This window comes from Lampetra planeri, chromosome 6, assembly GCF_965212315.1.
Source record: "Lampetra planeri chromosome 6, kcLamPlan1.2.h2, whole genome shotgun sequence".
NCBI classification, from domain to species: Eukaryota; Metazoa; Chordata; class Hyperoartia; order Petromyzontiformes; family Petromyzontidae; genus Lampetra; species Lampetra planeri.
Window position 1 is genome coordinate 14082991 of NC_136112.1, and position 22943 is coordinate 14105933.

The window sequence follows — 22943 nt, forward strand, 5'->3', positions numbered from 1 at the left end:
TTATATTTTTTGTTGCTGTGACGTTCTGACCCCGTGCTCAACTGGACGGTTGTGAATAAAGAGCTTTATAGCTCATCGGATTCCTCCTACAGTCGAAACATTCAAACCCAATGAGGTCAATGGGTCACGACCACGCCTCCCGCTCCGTGTGAAATCGTCGCATTGTGGTCATCGATCCAGGCAGCGATTTCCTCTGACTGACATCAATCGCAAATCCTATCCGGTGGTCAACATTGCAATTGTTATTTGATGTAAAGCTGGCTTAAACGATGTTAACTACCGTGTGTTTGCGCGGCAGCGTGTTCAAAATGTATGATAAAAAATGTGTAAGAAAAACAAGCAATCGAATCCGAATCGCGCTGTGCAAATGAGATTCGATTAACGATTCCCAGGCATGACCTGTCCTGTACAGTAACACACATGGCCGTTCACACGCGTGTTGTGTTGTACTGTCAGTAGCACACGCGTGTTGTGTTGACGTGTCAGTGAAACACACATGTTGGTATTGTGCTGTCAGTAAAACAGACGTGTTGTGTTGTACTGTCAGTAGCACATGCGTGTTGGTGTAGTGTTGTCAGTGAAACACACGTGTTGGTGTAGTGCTGTCAGGAGTAGTGTACAACTAAATCACATCACGGCTGCAACAAGCACACAAACAACTACAAGCGGACAGCAGCAACGATCACCAACTTCACAAGTCGCAACAGATAACACAACCAGTTGCACCCAATACGTCAATAATTTACATCGATACTTTAATGCGTAACGCGTTGTAACACGCATAATTGCGATATCAACATCCACGGCATCGATAACACGAAACCCTCAGCGCCACCGCCATGAGCTGGGCCATCGCGAGCGCGGTGCGCGGCACCGCCCGACCCGCCACCCCCTTCGGCCTCCTCCTGCAGCCGGGCAGGGTGGCCCCTAAGCCGGCGGGGCGGCTAGGCAAGCCTCCTCTGCTCGCGGGTCGAGTGTCCCGCCTTAGCTCGTGGCGACGCTTCCCCGCCGGCGTTGGCGATGCCTGGGACAGCGTCCGCACCAAGGTGGGCGCCCTGCTGCCCGAGGGCGACGTGCCGGCCCTGTGCAGCGACGGCAACCTGCCCGAGCTGCCCCCCGAGGAGACAGACGTGGTGGTGGTGGGCGGCGGCGTCATGGGCTGGTCCACGGCCTACTGGCTGGCGCGCAAGGGCGCCACCGCGCTGCGCAAGCGCCAACGCGTGCTGCTCGTGGAGAAAGACCCCCAGGTTGGAAGCGAAGCCCAGTGGTGGGGGGGGGGGGCAGGGGGTCGAGGCTGCTAAGGAGGAGGGGTCACGCAAGGGGTTGACCCCCCCCCCCGGCCGGGCCCGGAGGGGTCAACCCCCCCGTGACCCTCCCGTGACCCCCCCGTGACCCTCCCGTTACCCCCCCGGCCGGACCCGGAGGGGTCAACCCCCCCGTGACCCTCTCGTGACCACCCGTGACCCTTCCGTGACCCCCCCGGCCGGACCCGGAGGGGTCAACCCCCCCGTGACCCTCCCGTGACCCCCCCGGCCGGACCCGAGGGGTTGACCCCCCCGGCTGAACAGGCAGCACAGCTCAATTCCATTCTGTGTCCCCTCGTCTATGCTTCCATGCCTTCACAAGCCCGCACTGAATCATTATGATCAAATATTTAGAAAGGGCACCCCCAGTGACATTGCTGGCGGGGTATGATGATTCATCCTCTGTTATTATCCCACTTGAGTGATATGTGGACGTCCAGAATAGACGCCTCATTCGAGATGGTTGCTGATGTAGCCACCAACCGCATCGGAGCATCAACAGACCGATGCACTCAGCTCCTTCATGATCGTAAAATTGAGGACAAGCCACGGTGGGATTGTGGCCGTACAACCATCAACTATGGGCCGTATCGTAGACCCATAGAGACGTGGAGATAAATAGACTCGTAGAAATGCATAGAGATACATAGAGACCCGTATAAATACATAGAGACCCATATATTAACCCATTTGCCTCTGATTAGCACGGTTGGCTATGTATGGTGTGACAGAAGTTCAACATTTAGATCGAGATATGTTAAAGATGACCTTATATAACACCACTGTAGGCCACGCACCGTCAACAGAGGAATAGAAAAACTACACAAACTCCTGAAGCCCTCTCGTCGTGGCTAGAAGACCTCAACATTGGCATTCATCTCTTGAACATATTGCTGCCATGCAAAAGAATAGCCTGAATGCTCTGTCTCCACGCTTTTGCCTCCAGTACAAGCGTGCGTCGTCCGTGCTTGCTGTGGGTGGCATCCGGCAGCAGTTCAGCCTGCCCGAGAACATCCACATGTCAATGTACGGGGCTTTCTTTCTGCGCAACATCAAGGTACACAGCTGCCCAATAAAGATACGTCAAACTTAAAGCGAATTTGCGAAAATGTAAGTTTTTTTCCGCTTGACCTTCTGCGTGAGTGTAAAAATCCACCCGCTCATGAATATTAATCACGGGGGTTGCGGCATGTGGAGTGAGCGACCTTCTTGTGCGTTGGTGTAAATTTTCACGAGGGCATGAATATTAATGAAGAGGGGGGGGCTCTTTTGCAGTGACGTCACGTACGGATGCAGCACTGTGCTGCGTATATTTATTTTTTACCGTCACTTTCTATAAAGAAACGTCATATTTCAAATTATGTAATTCAGCTTGACCTGCTGCGTTAGTGTCAAAATCCACCCACTCATGAATATTATTGAGAGGGGTGGGCCTCATGTGGAGTGACGTCACGTGGGGGGGTGGGCCTTATGTGGAGTGACATCACGCACGGGACACACATCCTTGGCTTATTATAGTAGTAATGTTTGTGTCAGACCGTTGACTTGTTCCATAAATAAGGCATATTTTCGAAAACTATAATGACCTCCAAATGACACCGTGTACGTACGGTTAGAATGATTTTCACATTTTCCCCTGCGAGGTTGCCCAATTTGTGGAACTGTCCCTTCTGTCGCTTTCCACTGCTGCTGCCATCGAGTCCTGTGTCTGTCAACTGCTGCAGGACCACCTGACCATTCCGGGTGAGGACCCCCCCGAGGTGTTCTTCAACCCATCCGGATACCTCATGCTGGCCAGCGAAAAGGAGGCAGCGAACATGGAGGAGAAACACCGCAATCTGCTGTGAGAGAAACTGTGGCCTGCAGAGACAGGCAGTGGCCGCGTGGCCCAGCACAGGGCCTCTCCCGTGCATGGCTGTGGCTGCTGCAGAGGACTTGTGTGTGTGCTGCGTTGCCCCCTCGAGTTAACGGTCTTGTTTCTGCGCTGCCGTTGATGCAGAAATGCCTTTATAGTGGTCCGTAGAACGTTACTTCAAGATGGTTTAGATGAGTTTTTTAAAAAGACAGGACGAGTTAAATTGCCTCCCTGTCCAAATGGGCATTGAACAGTTTTTGCCTTACTGAGCTAATAGTAGAAGAGTTTACATTCCAGTGGCAGATGCCAGTTTGTTGATTTGATGATTCACTGTTGATTTCCCACAAATTACATAATCACTTATCACCTGAACCCCATGAGATGACGATAGGCTGAGTAGACTTCTGTAAAATATTTGTTATTATTAGTTTATTGCGGCACCGAGGGAACTACGGGGCTGGTATGCGTCGCCTCACCAAGCTGTGTCGGTGCTCGCAGGAGAGAGAACTGCAAGGTGGATCTCCTCTCACCTACCCAGCTCAAGACAAAGTTCCCCTGGATCAACACAGAGGGAATCGCCTTGGCTACATATGGTAATGCACTGCCTGCTTTGCTTGTAACAAGTTCATCAGTCCACTGATTAACATTGATCCTGGAACATGTGGTATGGTCACCAATAATCTATAATTCATGCAAATTGTATGTCAAATATTTGACATTTTGACCTTTCGACTCATGGAATGGCTGAAACAAAAACAAGAAACAACACAAATGATTATGTAAACATGCAACTTTTTTGATTCATACTCTGCATCATGACCCCCAAGTGCCGATAGCTGCCCCACCGGTGACCCTCAAACGTAACAGTCAAATGGCGTGCAAGGGCTGGATCGTTACGCATGCCAATCAGCAGTCCAACTGTCCCTCCCTCCCCGCAGCCCACTCAACTTGGTAACTTAGCAGTCAGCCAACTGGCTGCTGGGCGAGTTTGTTAAACAGTAATATGTTGCAGAATTAATTTAAATCGACAAATGTATCCAGGAAAGCCTCACAAAGTCTCACGACCCTTTTTTTAGGAGGGTTCTCTTCTCCTGATTACATTTTTAATGACAGTTTGCATATATGCATGCCGGTGTCAGGGTCCAAATTTGCCAAATGTAATTAATTACAAATTACTTGGGAAACGCCACAGAGCTACAACAACGCCTGCTCCTGGCAGACTAATTCCCTCATTCAGGCTGGCGGTGCGTTCACCGTGTGCCGCATGGGGTCAGCTGCCACCAGGAGTTCTCTCGGCTAGATGACTGCAGGGCATCGGCGTGGTTGCGATGAGACATTGATGCAAGGCGCTTTGAGTTGTCGAGGCATTTAATCAACGCACCCTATGAATGCAATCGTCATCCCCAACGGGAACTCGCTGACGGTGATATGGCTGTCACTACGGTGCGGTGCCTCGGCCAGGGCTGGAGAACGAGGGCTGGTTCGACCCCTGGGCTCTGCTGCAGGCGCTGCGCAGGAAAGCGCTTTCCATGGGTGTCTACTACTACAACGGCGAGGTCACCGGTACGTCCCCACATCGCCGAGTAACTCTTCATTGGATTACACAAAGCTCTAATAATAATAATCGTGCAATTTGTAATGCGCGCAATATTTCACGGACACAAATGAACGTGACTCTTGAGGCGCACAGTCAAGCTCAGGCAAGAGCCAGTGGGGCCTTTTAAGTATCTAAGATGTTGGCACTCGAAATATATTTCTACAGAAGGATGTTGCATATAAGCTCGACCCAAAGTGACCAATGTAGAAGTAATAAAAAGGTTGCACATAGAAGAAGACTTGATGATGCAGGCAGTGATGAGAAGGAAACTGGCACTAATTTGGACAGATATGTAGGATGGACAACAACAAGAAAATTAAATGTGTGTTGTTTGGAAAAATGGAAGGAACCGGAAAAAGAGGAAGATCTAACAGCGAATGGCTTGATAACGACATAACAGATTGGTGCTAGAAAGATGTGGCACTACCTGAGGATTTTGGTACAAGTGGAAATAAATGACAAAATGTGCAGTGGACACCTGCCCATGGATCATGACGATGATGATAAATGTCAGTGTAGATTGAACGCTGCTGGGAATATGCAGCGGATGATGGCCGTGTTGCAGACGGTGAGGTCTGCCACAGAGAAACGACGCCCGGCAGTGCGGGTCCTGGTCCTTGGTGTGGCGACAAGGAAGGGTGCGAGTCCACGCTCCTGCACAGAGTTCCACCTTGAGCTGTATCGTAGGGTGACAGGAGCGAACAAACACACGGTGGATGACCTAGAGTCGAGGCGCGGTGGTGGCACAGGCAGCAGGTGATCTTGTAGCCGATTCTGCTGGGGCGGACAGAAAACCAGTGGAGGAGGGACTGGATGCAGGACATCTTGTAGATGACCCTGCTGGCGATGGTCATTGGTGATCTCCTACAACATTATCCTCTTGCAGGAGATCACCAATGAACAGAATATTTCACAAGGTGCCCACACATGCCTGTTGTAGTGATATTTCTCCTCTGTTCACATGCCCCGGTTGGCTGCTTGCCTTAGTTTGGTGTTTAGAGCCTTCGTCAGTCTCACATGAAACCCGAATAATGGTGAACGCAGTGAGTCTCATGCGTAATGTTAGAAATTGTTTATCTCTATCCCCATGTCATAGGGTTTAAGTTCTCCAATTGGATGGGAAACAGCAGCACTCCGATCATTCACAAGGTCTATGTAAGTCTATTGCCTATCCATTCACCAGCTTACCTACCCACTCACCTGCCTATCTATTTACCTACCTACACACCTACTGATAAGTCAGCGTACCCACCTACCAACCTACTCATCTGCCTACCCATCTACCTACCTACCTGCGCTAGCACCCACCTATCTGTCCACCTATACGCCTAGCTATATACATACCCACACACTACCTACCCCCACTACCTACCTACCCACCCATCAATAATACCACCAACCTGCCTACTCTACATACTTACAAACGTATTCACCTGCCTGCCCACCTACCTATCCACCTACACATCTACTTATCTGCCTGCTCACCTTCATGAGTGTATACTTACCCTGGTACCTTCAGATGCAATTCCCTACCTAGCTACCAGTACTAAACTAAGCACCTCTAAACACACATTTGCATTATGTCCATACTATCTACAATTTTACAAAACCAATGCATTGGTACATACCGAATACCCACCTACCTAATTGTATATCTAGCTTCCTGCCTATCTGACAGTCACCAGTTGACCTATTTCTACATCAATCTACCTTGCCATCCACCGATCTAGCTATTTACCCACCAACACACATACTTCCTCACCTGCATACACACCTCGCTATCTACCAGTATCTATCCACCTGTGTTTGCATGTGTGCATGTGGGGAGTGGTAGTGTAGCGGTTAGTGCACTGCACTACGAACCTGGCTACCCGGGTTCGATTCCCGCTCATGGAAAACACCAGTGACGATTATCTGAACCGGTCCTGGGCCTCCCCTAGGTCGACTCATCCTCAAATGAGTACCTGGTGCGATGTGTAAACATCGCTGCTAGGGAGACAAAGGGGGCCGGGCGTGGTGTTGGCCACCCACCCCCTCATGTGCCGTGCCGGCCTTTATAGGTGCTCGCTAACAGCACTTGCCCCTACAGTCTGTTAAGGCTACACGGGGGATCTTTGTCTTTGTATATACAAGTGTTTTTGTTATGCCAGTGCGTGTAAGGGCGTCTGTGTGCATGTGTATACGTGTGTGTTGCGCTGTGTGTGTGCGTACATGCACGTGGGTGCAGGTGATGGCGCCCCACAGCCGCGTGTACCAGCCCGTGGACTGCTCGATGGTGGTGAACGCCACGGGTGCTTGGATGGGCCAGGTGGCGCGCATGGCCGCCCTGGGCTCGGACGCGCAGGGCCTGGGCGCGTACGGCCGTGTGACCCACACCCTGCCAGACACGCGGCCCGAGTTTGGGCCCCTGCTCCCGCAGCTGCCTATCGGGCCTAGGAAAAGGTGACAGTGGTGAGGGGGCGGCGGCAGGGGGCGGCGGCAGGGGGTTTTGATCGTAGCTACAAGGTGGCGTGAGCGGATGTGAATGTGAGGACATCTTCAAATAGTTTTGAGCACATTGGAAGCCGTGGTATTTAATGAGCACATCTCCATAGTCAAGAAATGTGAACATATCAATTCTCTCCGAATTGCAGTGTTGATTGGTTGACATACTCTGTCCGATCACTGGGGGCAGTAGGAACACTAGAGGCACGTAGCAGTCCTGGGGTGCGGCTCATGAATCTGCGGAGGCCATTTGAGGCTTCACGCTTTAGTGTTTTCTCAAGAGTAAAACAACTAATTTGAGAGACAAAATGGTTTGAAATTTATTTACGGGTTCTCTTTGCCCTTGTGAAGTTACGCAACTTTCTATGTATGTATAAATCACAAATTAAAAACTATAATGGCATTGGCAGCGGTACACAAGCACGAAAAATTGAACGGCATTTGTCATTAAAAACAAAATGGTGAGTTAGCGACACGACTTCCAGAAGCCACCGGTTCAGTCTCCTGGTGCTGCAGGAAAAAAAAATGGACAGGTTTATTAAATTCCCACCCCAGCCTCTCTCCACCGCCTCGCAGCATAATTGATACACAAGTGTGGATACACGTGATGTTTGGCCAGTGTGGAAAATTCGGCCAAAATAATCTTCTGGAGGGGGCAAACTTCTGCAAGCGTTGGTGTAATGAAGTATTTGCAGGGCGCTGCTTTTATCTTGGCCTGACGGTGGTGTAACTGCGGCGTGGTGATGCCGTGGTGGTGGTGCCGCCCGCCGCTGGCCCAGGTACGTGTTCGTTTTCCACTGCCCCGACGGGCCGGGCTTGGACTGTCCCCTCGTTGTGGACCCAAGCGGGGCCTACTTCAGGAGGGAGGGCATCACAGGCAACTACATCGGGGGCATGTCTCCTCCACCGGTACGCGCACATGTTTTAACTAACGCCCGTGCATTCGTCCTCATCGAGCTCGTGACCATAATAATGCAATGGAAGATGAATGAAACTAAATAAATGTTTAGTTCGGTGCAGACGCAATACTGTTACGAATGTGAGGAGACATCGGTCATTGCAATCGCTTTGTTCCGTTCTCCGACCATCTGACATTTCTCCGCGTCACTCTCGATCTCACTCTCTTCTTTGACATCCATATCAACCTCATTCTTGCAATTACCATCTCAGGGCCCTCCACTATTTACGTCCGCTCATCACCTCCAACATCGCGAATACTCTTGCCTGCAGCATCGTTGGGTTGCGACTCGACTACTGTAACTCAGTCCTCATCTCGTCCACTCTAAGCAATAAAAATAAGCTACAACGCCTCCAAAATCACATTGACCGAGTTGTCCACGGCCCCTGCAACCCTCACCCTGACTCCCTGTCCATCCTTCGTGCCCTTCATTGGCTGCCCATTTCAACCAGAATTATCCGAGGACCCGCCATACCTAAGTTTTCTGCTGACGCCTTACACTTGAATTGTAAAAATGTTGGCGGTGCGACACAGAACCTCCTTGAAACTCCCAGGACAAGGACTGTAATTGCTTGTTGTCGTTTCTTCGTTGTTAGCCCCCATCATCTGGAATGCCATCCCTATTCTCATCCGTAAAATAATCTTCTTCGTTCAAAAAGAATCAAAAAATTTATCTCTTCAGCTCAACATTTAATGGAGTCTCCCTGGAACCGCACGATGCAATCTACACACTGAGCTCGGCTCTGAATTGCGTCTTCGATCCGCAACATTGCGTGCGTTATGAATTGTATTGTTCTTTTTAGAGTTGGCTATTTGGAACGTCGCATCAACGTTTTAAATTGCCTCTCAAATGACGAGGGTTTCCTGTCTGTTCAGCTGCTGTGAGAATGTGGGGCGGTTTTAGGCCTGAAAAACGATCCACCAGTTAAAATGTATTATTGTCAGATCTTTGAAGCTAATCATGGTTGAGCTTGGATGGTGCTTGAATGGGTGACCATTGCACCTACAATTAGCACGGTTGGCTACGTATGGTGCGAAAGAAGTTTAACATACATAAAAAACGAGCTGAAGGCTGGTGTGGTGGCTGCGTTGTCAACAAAAGGCAGTATAGCAATATCCATTTGCTATATTCGACTTCGATGCTTCTATGTGTATGCTCCCCACTTTCACCAACCCGCCCTGACCAGCGCGGTGAATTATAATCGTACAACTCCCACGATGTTGTGCGACGTGGGGAGGCACTCATCCAGCAGTGGATTAACAAAAAGGCCTGCACGTGTTGATGTACGATTTCCATCCTATTGGTGAAGGAAACGATAGAGATCAGAAAGTTCACTGTGATAAAGTTCACCATGATGGACCAAGTACTTTTGACTTTTGACACTAAAATGTCCTTCTTAATGACGAAGGAAGCCACAGAGATTATGAAAAAAACGGTTATGGTGAAAACTAAACCTATCATTTGTTGATGCTGCTTCCACTATATTGACAGTTGTGCACAAGTACAATTTACAAGTAAGTCAACATATTTGTCAATAACACTGGCCTGAAAGAAATCTATACGAGGTGACATTGTGAGAAATGGCCCTCCTTTATTTATGCGCAATGAAAAATAACCATTGCTCGAAACAGCACCTATTACATATATTAAAGCAGTGTTATTGACGAACGTGTTTATTTTTTTGTGATGGACAAAGCAATGTTTTGGCAGTGGTGGCTATGCACGTGACCTGTAATTCAGTACTGTGGAAACTCCCTTCCCATGGGCGTCAAGGAGGAGCCATACCCTGGCTCACCAGAAGAATGCCATACAACAAGTGGACTAATCTCCATCTGTTTCCATCTGGACAACGATAGAGTGTTGCCCCCCCCCCCCCACCTCTTGCACGCTTGGGTTTCCTACGGGTGCTTCAGTTTCCTCCTACGTCAAAACACTCATCAATAATTGGCTTTAAAGATCTTCAAATAAAAACCCAACACAGGGCCCTCTTTAAAAAAAGTGCTCGAACTTAGTGTGGCTCTCCAGGGTATATAAATTAATATTTTTTTAGATCATAAGGTTGGCGATGCGGAATAGAGCGTAGAGAGCTTGCGCCGGGTGAATCCGTGATTGGGGCCGGGCTGCGTGGGGTTGTCTAGGACGAGGAGCCGAGCGTGGACAACCTGGACGTGGACTACGACTACTTCCAGGAGAAGGTGTGGCCCCTACTGGCACACCGTGTGCCGGCATTCCAGTCGCTCAAGGTGAGGCTAGCACGCGCGACAAATATACCCCCCCCGTTTAACCTTTAACAGACTGTTGTTAGTGAGAATCTTATATATGTAATTATTCGTCTGTCTGTGTGTGTGTGTTCACGTGCTTGCAAGGGATTTGGCTCTCAAACGGTGGGGTTTACGTAAAAAAATGTTTGCCAGGTACCACGCCGTAAGCCCGGCGGTTGGCAAGCGCAATTCCTTTTTTGACGTCCGTCGCCTTTAAATTAGTTAAATTAGCGATTTAGTGAGATTTTTCTTTATTTAATTACTTAATACGTGCGCCCGGCCACACCAACTCATGCATTTTTGGTGGGGGGGGGGACCATGCCAAGTCACACGCGTTCGGTGGGGGTGAGGGGGAAATTTTGTTTCGCGTTAAAAATTCTACAAAAAAACACACAACGCTGCGGTACATTCTTCACTGTGTGATGTCCTCTTCTCCCCCCCCCCACCCCGATGCGTACAGTTACTACTATGGAGTCCGTACATATTAATATAGCGTTTAGATAGTATTTTTGTTGCACGGCCGGGGGGATGGTCGGGGGCGGGGGGGGGGGGTAGCAGCCCAGCCCCCAGCCTATTGGCTGGGCAATCTAGGCAAGGCCGGGGGCTCTGCACGGGACTAGGCCTCACCACACCACTCTGTCAGGTTCGTGGTTTGTGCTTTCCAGTCGATATATACTGCTATAGAGTCAGCATGTACTATTGTTGTGATAGCACGTACCAACACAGTCAGTATGCACTGCTGTAGTGATAGCAGTGCATAATGTCGATGTGTGTGTTAGTCAATGTGTGTGCGTGGTGTGTGTGTGTAGACAACTACTAATTTAAAATTAAGTTACTTATTTTAACAATAATAATGCATGTGTCTACGTCCATGTGTGCGTGCGAGTCGATGTGCGTGTCTGCGGTGATGTGTGTGTGTGTAAGTCGATGTGCGTGTGTCAGTCCATGTGTGTGCTTGTATGTGCTTGTGTGTGTCTGTGTGTCAGTCGATGTGTCTACGGCAATGTGTGTATGTGTGTGAGAGTCCATGTCTGTGTGTGCGTCGATATATGTGTGTGTAAGTCCATATGTGTGTGTGTGTAGGTCCATGTGTGTGTGAGTCTATGTATGTGTCTGTGTGCATCGATATGTGTGTGTGTAAGTCGATGTGTGTGCATAGGTCCATGTGTGTGTTTAAGTCCATGTGTGTGTGTCTTAGTCGATATGTGTGTTTTTGTAAGTCCATATGTATGTGTGTAGGTCAATTTGTGTGTGAGTCTATGTATGTATGTGTGTGTGAGTGGATATGTGTGTGTAAGTCTATGTGTGGGTGTGTGAGTCGATATGTGTGTGTAACTCCATATCTGTGTGTGTCTCAAGTCGATGTCTGTGTGTGTCAGTCCATATTTGTGTGTAAGTCGATGTGTTTCTATGTGTGTAGGTCGATGTCTGTGTGTAAGTCGATGTGTGTGTCTGTCTTTTTCGCCCGGGCAACGCCAGGTGCTTACCGCTAGTCACCTATAAAGGCTGGCATAAAACACGGGGAGGGGTAACACCATGCCTGCCCGCCTTTGTCTCTCTGGTGCTGATTTGTTGCCACACAAGGTACCCATTTATGGGCGAGTTGATCTAAGGGAGGCCTAGGACAGGTTCAAATATCCACCACCGATGTTAGCTGCGAGCAGGAATTACATTCATGTCGCCGGGTTCGTAGCACAATGTGCTAACCACTGCACTACTTTCAGAATTGATGTGTATGTTTTAAAATCGTACCAGTGTCACAGCCCACATACTCATGCTGCATTTCCCATGACCACTGAATTCAAGCTGGCCTGGCTCATGAACCATGCAGGTTGGCGTGGTCCAGATTCCCAAGGCAGCTTTACCACAAACCACAAGCGGCAAACGTGTTACCGCTGCGTCGTTTTACTACCACCCCTCGTGGCTCACGTCCCATTGCGCCTACACATCCCTTCCCTCGCATTCCCACTGCCAGGTGCACAGCGCGTGGGCCGGATATTACGAGCACAACGAGTTTGACTCAAATGGGGTGATCGGCTTCCTGCCCGAGGTGCCCAACCTGTTGCACGTGGGCGGCTTCAGCGGGCACGGGCTGCAGCACGCGGCTGCCGCGGGGCGCGCTGCCGCCGAGATCCTCGCCGACGGGGAGCTCACCACGCTCGACCTGCGCCGCCTCACGCCCACGCGCATCCTAGACGGCGAGCCGCTGCTCGAGGACTATATCGTGTAACGCTCGCAGAGGGAGTTGGGTGCAGCGGTAAGGCTTGAGTGGGGTCTTTCTCAGGGCTTGGATAGGAATCGGATACATTTGGCGGTCCGCCACACGTGAACTCGCACCTTAACCACTTGTATCATGGAAAGATGGATGGGGGGGCAGCCTTTCCCTTATGGCCGAATAGGGCTTCCAGGGAAGCATGATGACAAGTACCTTGCCCACTCTTACATGCCGTTTGATCATTGCTTGAGCACTGACGTGGCCCTGGGTTAATAGAAATAGATTTGGAATGTTATAAAAAGTGCATTCACCCATGGTAGATCTTGCCTTTACATTGTTTTGATGCCCCGAACTGTACTTAAATTGCATTTGATTTGTGTTGTTCAAATCCAGGTTACTGTGTTGATATCAATTCATTTCATATACGACTATGGGAGATTGATTCCAGCCTTGTCTTGTTCTCATGGCCCGTGTCATTTATGTTGCCTAGTTACCCTCTGAGAGCTTTGATTACAACGATGTGTTCCTTGTGCAAACTCATTGGTACTTGTCTTCCCTGGCCTTGGACATGTACCCTGTAATTTTGTGTTATCCTGACAGGTCTGCTGCTATAGACACACCGGGACAAGATTTTCCTCCAAAATTATTATTTATTTAATTGATTTTACATTGTGAGAGAGAGTGTTAAAGGATAAATAAATGCAAAATACAAGGTATGTGACTGGGCTCGTCCTCGATGTGACTTGTTGCCTGCTGTTTGAGATCGAGGGTCCTTCGGATAAATTTTTACCGAGGCCTCTTGGTGGTTCTCTACATATTCTGTACCGGAGGCGTGAGCCGAGATCGACCCTCACACTCTGTAAGCCATACCTCCCAAGCACAAGGCTACAGATGCCCACGGTGCCAAACTAAAACTACACTTGGCACTGTAAGAGCACGTAGCGTGTACTCACTGGCAGCAGAGTCGCCCAGTGAGTATAGTTGGCCGCCGACAGCCAGAGTTGTCCGGATGGCTCTCCACATAGTTCAGCTCCTCCAGCTGTTGCACCCAGGTTTGGCAAAGGTGGCAATGGTGCACTTCCGGTCCAGGCCAGGCTTGACCCTACAGCCCCGTGCGTCGAGGGTCAGCCCGAGGGTGGCATGGGCGGGCGTGTTGTTTGGTCGTCTCCTGTTACGGAGCGAGTTTCAAATAGCCGCTCTAGACATACGGGGTGTGAGTGATATAGGAAAGAAAACATTTATACAGGGGGCATGGGTTAACCACGCTAATTCTACAACTTCACAGAAAGAGGAAACTGGGTGAAAATTTAGCGTGAGGCACGAGAGAGGCAACGTGGGGAGAAAGGATAAAACCACCACCATGCAGGTGATGTCTGAAAACGAGGGCTCCTCCGATGGCTGAGATCTTTTGCAAGCTGAGATGTCATCTCATCGCATATTATCAAGTTCCATCAATATTCTAATGATACACAATTGTACACTGCAGTGAAGTCAAAGTTAGATATGGAGAGCTTCGGTAACCCTGAAGATTGCACGCGAGCAGTGCTCGTTTGGTTTGCATCGAACTAAATGCTGCTTAATCCAGGAAAATTGGAGGTCGAAACCAGTTTTCTTTCAATTCATCTATGGGACCCTTTTTGCAGTATTAAGATGGTAAAAAGAAAAAAGAAAATACAGGTGTTAAGATGTTCTTTATGATTGCAACTCATTGGCAAATAGTCATTGTCAACCCACCAATACCAAAATCTCTTAAGCAGTTTTTAATCACCATCAACCAGGCTTATCCACTGCTTGATGTCTATCCACAGCAGTTTTTATAACCCAAGAAATGCACTTTACATACATGATGTAAACAAATAATTTTACTTAAACGGTTGGTAATTGCCAAATAATTGGTAATATCTGTACATTGGAAAACTAAAAACGATTATCACACCTTAATTGGGTTTTAAAATAAAAGATTACATCGGAAAATATGTTCCTTACATTGTTAAACGTTGACAATTGTAAGCAGCTGTGAGCATGTTACCAAACACCCGGCAAAGATTGTTGTCTCACTTTTCATGAAGGAAACGAAGACGCATTTAATTACTGTATTATCTAGCTATCTCGCTGCTGTCCTGTGACATTTTGCTGGTCACTGTTTTCTCCCCGCTCGTGTTAGCATTGTGGTGGTGCTCTGAGCAAGAGACAAACATATCACATTTTGCTACAGCTGAGGCGAGTAGCCTCATATAGACAGTCATCGACTTACGAACTCCCGACTTACGAACATCCACACTTATGAACCAGCTTCCATTAAAACATTTTAAACACAAACTCGCACTTGCAAACTGAACCGCAGAAATATTTTGTTCAGTGGAGAGATCCTCTGCGATATGTAATGAGTCAACCTCGTTTCTGGAGTGAGTGTTTGTCTTTGTGCGCGCACACTTGTGCCTGTGTGTAAGTGTGTGAAAGTGATTGGAAGGCATAGGCTAGATCAGCTCAATAACATCACTTAGTGGCGAATGACAGTTGTTGTTGAAAGTGAATGTGTGGGGAACGGTTGTGTATCGGTTAGCACGCAGCGTTACCAAAGTCGCGACCCGGCCAACACCAGTTACGATTTTCTGAACTTGTCCTGGGCCTTCCGTAGGTCGACTCAGCCTCAAATGAGTACCTGGTGCGGTGTGTAAACATGCCACTGGGGAGAAAAAGGTGGCCGGGTGTGGTGCTGGCCACTCGCCCCCTCATGTGCCATACCGGTCTTAATAGGCGCTGCTCGCTAACAGCACTTGCCCCAATAGTATATGTTAAGGTTATATTTTATACGGGGGATCTTTGTCATTAGTGTGTGTGTCTTTGTGTGCACGTGCACATGTTCTGTGTGTGTGAAATTCTGGTTACTCATTGCACCCCTTCCAACAAGCAAGCCAGCATCAGGACTTAAGGTAAGTGACAATAAAACAGATTTTTGTTTTCCCTATTTGTTTATTTTATACTTTATATACCTTATTTTTACAGTGTTACATGGAAATGTGCAATATTTCTTCTTATGAGTTTAACAATGCTCGTAACATTTTATAACACTGACTGTATGGTCATTTGAATAGAGTGCATGATTTTCTTCCGACTTAGGAACCGATTGACTTACAAACGGGTCTAGGGAACGAATTGTGTTCGTAAGTCGATGACTGTTCGTACTTCACACTTACGCTATGCGTTTCACAGTGTACGCGCTAAATAAGTAAGAAAAACATTTTCAATGATCACATTTTTAAGTAAAAAATATGTATTTCCCAGGTTAAGCTACTAAAATATAAATGTGATAGAGTCACCGCGTTATGGCAGCGCTCAGTGTTGCCACGGGCTGGGCGTAGCCACCTTATTAAGTCATCTTTAGAAATAGAAGTATTTTAAAAGCCTTATTAAGTAATTATTGTAATGTTCATATTATTAAGCATTACAGTTATACGTACAGGAGCGTCTCGCTTAACGAGCGAGTTACGTTCCGCAAAACATTGCTCGGAAAGCGAAAACTCATTTAAGCGGACATCGTTTTTCCATTGACTCGTGTTAAACGCTGAGTTACGTTTCAGCACCGACATTTTCCACTCTTAACCTTTTTAACGTGAGAAATACAAATAATTAAAAAATAAAGTAAAAAAAATAAATATAGCCTTAACAGACTTGAGTCAAGTGCTGTGGACAAGCACCTATGAAGGCCGGCACGGCAATCAAGGGGGTGGGTGGCCAGCACCACACCTGGCCGCCTTTGTCTCCCTAATAGCGATGTTTTCACAGCACACCACGGACTAATTTGAGGCTGAGTCGACCTAGGGGAGGTCCAGGAGCGGTTGAGATAATCTTCACTGGTGTTGGCCGTGATCATGAATCGGATTCGGGTCACCGGGTTCGTAGTGCAGCGCGCTGACCATCACACCACCCACCTATTACAGTGCCACCACGAGGCCCCCCGTCTCCCACACCACAAAAAATGCGGGGCATTCAGCACATCACAGCTGGTAAACAGCTGCGGGCCACCGTGCACACCCTGCCGCCACCGGACACAGATTTCTTGGTAGGTCTCTGCTCAATAAGCGAGCATTTTGCTCGTTTTGCGAACCAATTGGTCTAATTTCAAATTGCTCGTTATTGCGAATTCTCGTAGTAGGAATGCTCGTAACGCGAGATACGCCTGTATTTTGGAAATCCAGGGCTACAATTATGAAATTATTCTAATTTTCTTCGGTAACATGTATGTTTATGGGAGAATAGGCTTTAGACAGCGCGATTCGATGTATGCGCTGTTTTTCAGGAACACATCACGCGTTATGCGAGGGACGGCCGTACATTGGAAAACATGAAATGTAACGGTGATCACACAGGCAGCTGTATTTAAATGAAAGGTTATATTCAGTGAATATTTACCTTGTACTATTACACATTCATGTGCACGCGCAGCTGTGAGCATGTTACCAAACACCCAGCAAATGTCTTTATGAAGGACGTAATTACGTAACGTTTTTCCGTGAGAGAACAATGGCAGAATAATGAGAAAAGATACCCTATTGTCCAAAAACAAACACCGTTTGAAAGCGTTATTTGATTGAGGGTAAGAATAAAAAGGTTGGAACAAACCCACAGACACTCAGTCAGCAGACTGCATGATTGACGGACCACCAAGTAAGTGTACTCCAATTTTGTACTATAACACAACAACACAGGTAAATGTAATGCTCAGGTTTTCGCGATCGATATGCTTCATGTAAGATTTCTGGTAACTGCCTAACGATGCCGTGTGTAACTACTCTCGTGACACGTCTGTACCCAATAGTTCAATGTTTGTGTGGATTTCTCTCCAACATTACTGATCGTGCTGAATCAGCAATACATTGACGCCTTTTTTTCACGTGACAACTTCAGGTGGAGGAGAGTTTAGGACACACGTTTCAGTTATGCGATTTTAGCCAACAATCAATAATGAAACTAAACGGGTATTCGTATTTTAATCATAAGGCTGAAGATAAATTCAAATGCTGACGTCACCATCTGTAGATCGTGACATATGCCCAAGCAGCAGTAGCAAGGCTTGTATATCTGAAACACGAATGTGGCGTCTCTCGTCGGGTGCTCTACGTTTTAATACCCGAGTGCCGCCTTGCTTGAACTCACAATGGGATGGTGACACGTCGTCTTCCCTGAGCCAGCAGTGGAAATTCCACATTCACGTGGCACAGGGCTAAAGTCTGTATTAGGACATCCGCCATTGACTTCCCACAAAGTGGAAATCGTTTTATCGACCGAGGAAGGATGATGGGCAGTGTCACACACCGACCTGGATTTTGAACTCGTAACCTTCTGATTGTAGTTGAACATTCTTGATATTAAAGTGCGTTGTTTTTTGCAAGGTAACGAAAATACCTTTCGTTTTTATGCTACTGAGAGTTCAATCAGTTACTACTTGGACTGAGAATTGACAGCGACTTCGTGAGCAACGGTTTAGGCATTTCATACTGAACGCTCCTCCAGTTATTACTTGCAGTTATTGTGTCAGAGAATTTGGGTGAATTGGATCTGTGAGACTAATACCACATCGATCTCACCTTATTCCGTGGGGCCATGCACCTGTTTATAAACCTGTTCATAGGATTATAAGAATATATGGTAGTATTGCATAGAATTAGTATTATGATTAGGGATATACATATATTGTACTGTTGCGGTAGTGCCTTACGCCGATAATCCATACTACAAGCCAGCCAGCCTCACAGCGATCAAAGATATATTGAGTGGGAAATGTTGCCCTGCCGACAGGTCGAGTGCCCCCTTGCTCCAGGTCAAAGCTGCCTGTGCCCGTCACGCAGGCTGATGGTGCCGTTTTGTGTTTCAGGACAATGAAGCTCGTGCTCGTGCTGGTGGCGCTGGTGCAGCTTGGGGAATGTGAGGACACATTCACATACCCCACGATACGTGAGTATTGAACACAATTCTGTACTTCATCCAGCCCGCCTCTTTTCCATACACGTGTATTACCTGGCCTACAGCAGGCAATGCACTTTTGTAAACCAATGACTTGGAGGTGGGAAGGTTTGGTGGATCATGAATGAGCGTCTTGATAAGAGCAGATTTCTGTGCGGGATGATGGTGTTGACTGCATTCAGACACGCATCAGTATGCATTTTCTGTTTATTAACACGGCCTGACAGTAACACTTACTGACTGAAGTTCCCAGTTGAGAGCTGGTAGACTGCCTGACTGGCAAAGACTCCAGCAGCACGACGGGATCCCACTCCAAACGACAGCCACGAGGTCCCCCCCCCCCCCCCCCCCTGGGGCCCCTCTTATACTGTCAGCGTGGCCCGGCTCTCTGGCTACTAACTATGGGTCTTCATGGGACATCAGGTTTGTGAATTTCTAGCAGCCCATAAAGTCTTGGTGGTTTTGATGCCCTTGGTTTGATCAGGTATTGCTCTTCCTTGGGAATTGATGACTTGGCAATGATTGCCACTGATGAAACTATCAACGGCATTAGAACATCAACAGGCCAATGCACAAACATTTTCACGAATGGGAAATAAAAGGCAAGCCATAGTAGTGTGACTGCGAGACAAACTATGGACTATACAGTAAACCACTGTGGTATGCACTCCTTCAACGGAGGAAACAGGAAAACTACCCAAACTCTCTCCTGAAGTCGTCTTGTGGTGAATATAAGACCTCGACATTTGGTACGTGTAGTGACGTAATTTATGTTACTTCTCTGTGTTAGCGCCAGCCACTATCATAGGAGTGCTGCTGAGCGCCGAGAACCTCCCTAGGAGGCTCGAGGGACACGTGACAGGGAGCCGGGAGCTCCTGACTTGATCCTGGAAGAGGCGTGCCCGAGGGCGGGGCGAGGCCGCGACCTGGGAAATAAAGGGGGAGCCCCGACAGGGATCAGGGCTCGTTTGTGGGGATCGTCCTGGGATCTCTTCGCTCTTCGCTTCATCGGGTTGAGTCTTAGCTCGGCATCGTGGGTCAGGCAGCGTGTGTGCTGACTGGACCGTTCGTTATAGTTGACTCCCACACACATAGCGGACGGTATAGCCACACCTAGTTATCGAACCCGAAGTGGTCAGAGAAGTTGTTAATTGATGTGTTGCCTCCAACTCTAGTGTGTGCACCTCTGTAACTCACACTTCACATGGCTTTTGAACATTTTCTGCCATATGCAATAGAAAATAATTTTCCACACACGACTGGACGAAGGCCAACTTATGATATTGGCATCCTTCCAGTGATGGTATAACATTAGAATTTATAATTATTCTTCATCCAATAACAATTATAATTGTTTTTGTCGGTCACTGTGTGTCGACTGTGCAGCAGTTGTGGTGTCTGGCAGAGGGTGCAAAGTGTTGGCAATGAGGCGTGGTGGCATCAACGGCTTTGGCTGTGATGGTTGAACTTGTCCAGAAAAGCTTCACTGAATCATTGTTTTGAAGGGACGGTTGTCAGGTTCACAGAAACCATCGCGTTAGTGGGACACAAAACCGACAGGGTTACAAGGTGCCTAAAGGTGGCAGTACCGATACGAGGCTGCTGATCTACCCACATGAAATGTTTCGGTTTTTCTTCGGTTTCTTCCCACGAGCATGAATATTCAGTAACGAGTTGGTAAATTACTTCAAGTAGGGTCCTCCCAGCAAAGGGTCTTATAGACTAAGAGACGCTTTCTTGGGTAAAAAAAAACACGTCTAAAGTCCCTTCACGTTGAAACAAACATCAACATCTGTCAATGCAAATGTATATATACACACACACCTCGTTTTTACCCGAAAAGCACCTGCCACACTATTGTGTACAGCGTCTAAAGAGGCAGTTGTATTGAGGCGTCCTGTAATCCAAAGTGAGCAGACACATGTGCTGAGCTTTCATTCTGGTCGTTCATCAGACCATAATAAATCGGAGACCGCCTGTACTCGTCTACGCCTCAGAAAATTAAAGAAAGGCGGCAGTAACGAGGCTGCGAAAAAGGAGACAGGGGAAGGCAGGGAACCTGAAGGGGATATATTTGGCGGTAAACGAGAAGTGAGAGCTGAGAGGAATGTCGGGAGAGTTCCTAAAATATTCGGAGAGAGAGTAAGGGGTGTGTGTCATGGGCTTGTGGCTCCTAAGGACGATATATAAGGAAAAAATCAGGAGGACCTCTCCACAAATCTGGCTGTCGCCTGATGAAGCTAGTTCTAATTACTGGCGAAACGTCGTACTCAGATTGTAAATGTTGTGGCTTGGCTCTCCAACACACCGGTTAGTGCTGTACTAGTATACTACACTATACACTACATTATACACTACACTATACACTACTATACACTACACTACTATACACTACACTATACACGACTATACACTACACTATACACTACTATACACTACACTATACACTACACTATACACGACTATACACTACACTATACACTACACTATACACTACACTATACACTACTATACACTACACTACTATACACTTCACTATACACTACACTACTATATACTACACTATACACTAGTGCTATACTAGTGACGAATTGGCACGTTGGCTGTGTCGGGTGGTGGCGGGTTTAACGACACATTTATATATTTACGCGATCGAACCCAAAAACCCTCTATTATAGACGAGGCTTGCTGTGGGTGTGTCGTGGTGTAAATGGTGTGAAGAAGAGAATAAAGACTTACGGGAAGACTTCGGTCATGTGGACTCCAGTTCAATTGGATAAATAAAAGACTTAAGTTGTTTATGTGCGATATAATTTAGAAACCCTGATTAAACATACTTCACCCTGGTCGTCGCTATAATAGACAGCACAACATCACGTATCCGACTCGCTGAGGAGGCACAGGCCAACGTTGTAATAAGATCGCATAAGTTAATATTTATTGAAAACGATAGTGATACAGAACTGTGTTTGGTTACACTGCATTGGGTGTGGCCTGTGTATTGGTTAAGTTGGTGAGTGATATGTAGAGCGGTAGGGCACCGCTCCACATATCACTCACTCTCCTACAAACTGCAAATAATACACAAGTGCTCTCTCCCTCTCTTCTTCACCTTCTAGGCACAAACGTGGCCATACACGGTGAAGCGACGCAGTTCAGCACCTATTGTGACGACAGTCAATTTTGCGCAACTGCTTTCCTCGCCATTGACGGGAACACGGACATGAACTACACCAACAGCAAGTCATGCGCGAGCTCGAAGGGTGGTTCTGATAAAAGTTGGTGGAAACTGGACATGAAGGAGAAGGTCCCTGTCCACGCTGTGACCATAACGTTCCGGAGTGACTATTGGGAGTGGCCCATCACATCACATACAATCTACATTGGACAATCTTCGGACACCACAACCAATAATACGATGCAAGTATATCACATTTGGAATATGAACATTGCCTGCTGTTCCTCGCATTCAACATTATCGGCATTCATAACAGTCTACACAAACCTCGCCACCATCATTAGGACTTGATTATTGAACCAAAAATAGAGTATGCTAACCTTTTGAGCAGTGGTCCATGTTCAGTGGCCAGAAAAAGGCCCTTACCAAAAACATTAGCTGACCACCTGCTACTGAACCCTTAACACATCTACTAGAAAAAGGCTTCTGGCCTTAGAGTACAGTTGGATATAGAAGATGCAAGGATGTTTATGGCAGGATGAGATAAACAACATGTAAGTTCCAAATAGAACATGGAAGGAGAGTGTAATAGTTGTAATCAGGAAGAGGTGGTTGTGATGGAGCATATGTGCAAGATCGGGAAGGACAGGTAACTGAAACAAGCCCTGGAGACACCCAGAGCGTGGGAACTATTTGGGAAGACGTAACGCCAGATGGTGGTGATAGAGACTGTAAGAGCAGTCCTCAGAGGTTGGGTGTTGACTGCGCAATTGTTTTGGGGTGTTACAGAAGGAAGCAATGGAGAGCTATAGTGGCATCAACGACATGTCCTTGATGACCTCTTGATCTGAGTATTGTGACAGAAGATTGGCTGATTTCCTGAGAAACACAGGAGGCTAGTCCAATTCCTAGTGAGAATTCTGAGCCAAAAACCTGGAAATTTTGGGTTAGAATAGCATACTGTAGTGATGTCACGAGCCGATTATGATAATACAATTAAAGATTTATTAGAGGAAAGTACCTACATTAAAATTAAACGAGATCCAACTAATACTTTGGAACGTAAGACTACTGCAATCATTGCAAATTCATTAATCCTAAAAAATGAGCAATTCCTAATTAAGCC

The 22943-nt window shown here is 47.4% G+C and overlaps 1 protein-coding gene across 3 annotated transcripts; it reads left to right on the top strand.

Moving 5' to 3' along the window:
* The first annotated feature begins 375 nt into the window (after positions 1-375).
* Positions 376-21928, top strand: FOXRED1 (FAD dependent oxidoreductase domain containing 1). Of its 3 annotated transcripts, none has more exons than XM_078595651.1 (11): positions 376-1247; positions 2251-2361; positions 3029-3147; positions 3658-3752; positions 4621-4722; positions 5853-5911; positions 6984-7198; positions 8020-8149; positions 10338-10442; positions 18551-18630; positions 21759-21928. In XM_078595651.1, the coding sequence occupies exons 1-10, from the start codon at positions 840-842 to the stop codon at positions 18602-18604; spliced, it is 1398 nt and encodes a 465-aa protein (XP_078451777.1). In that variant the 5' UTR covers positions 376-839; the 3' UTR covers positions 18605-18630; positions 21759-21928. The 3 variants fall into 3 exon arrangements, with proteins under 3 accessions (XP_078451777.1, XP_078451776.1, XP_078451775.1); XM_078595650.1 differs by lacking the exons at positions 18551-18630; positions 21759-21928 and adding exons at positions 12436-12717; positions 13276-13391 and having other exon boundaries at positions 377-1247; XM_078595649.1 differs by lacking the exons at positions 18551-18630; positions 21759-21928 and adding an exon at positions 12436-13391 and having other exon boundaries at positions 377-1247.
* Positions 21929-22943: the final 1015 nt, after the last annotated feature.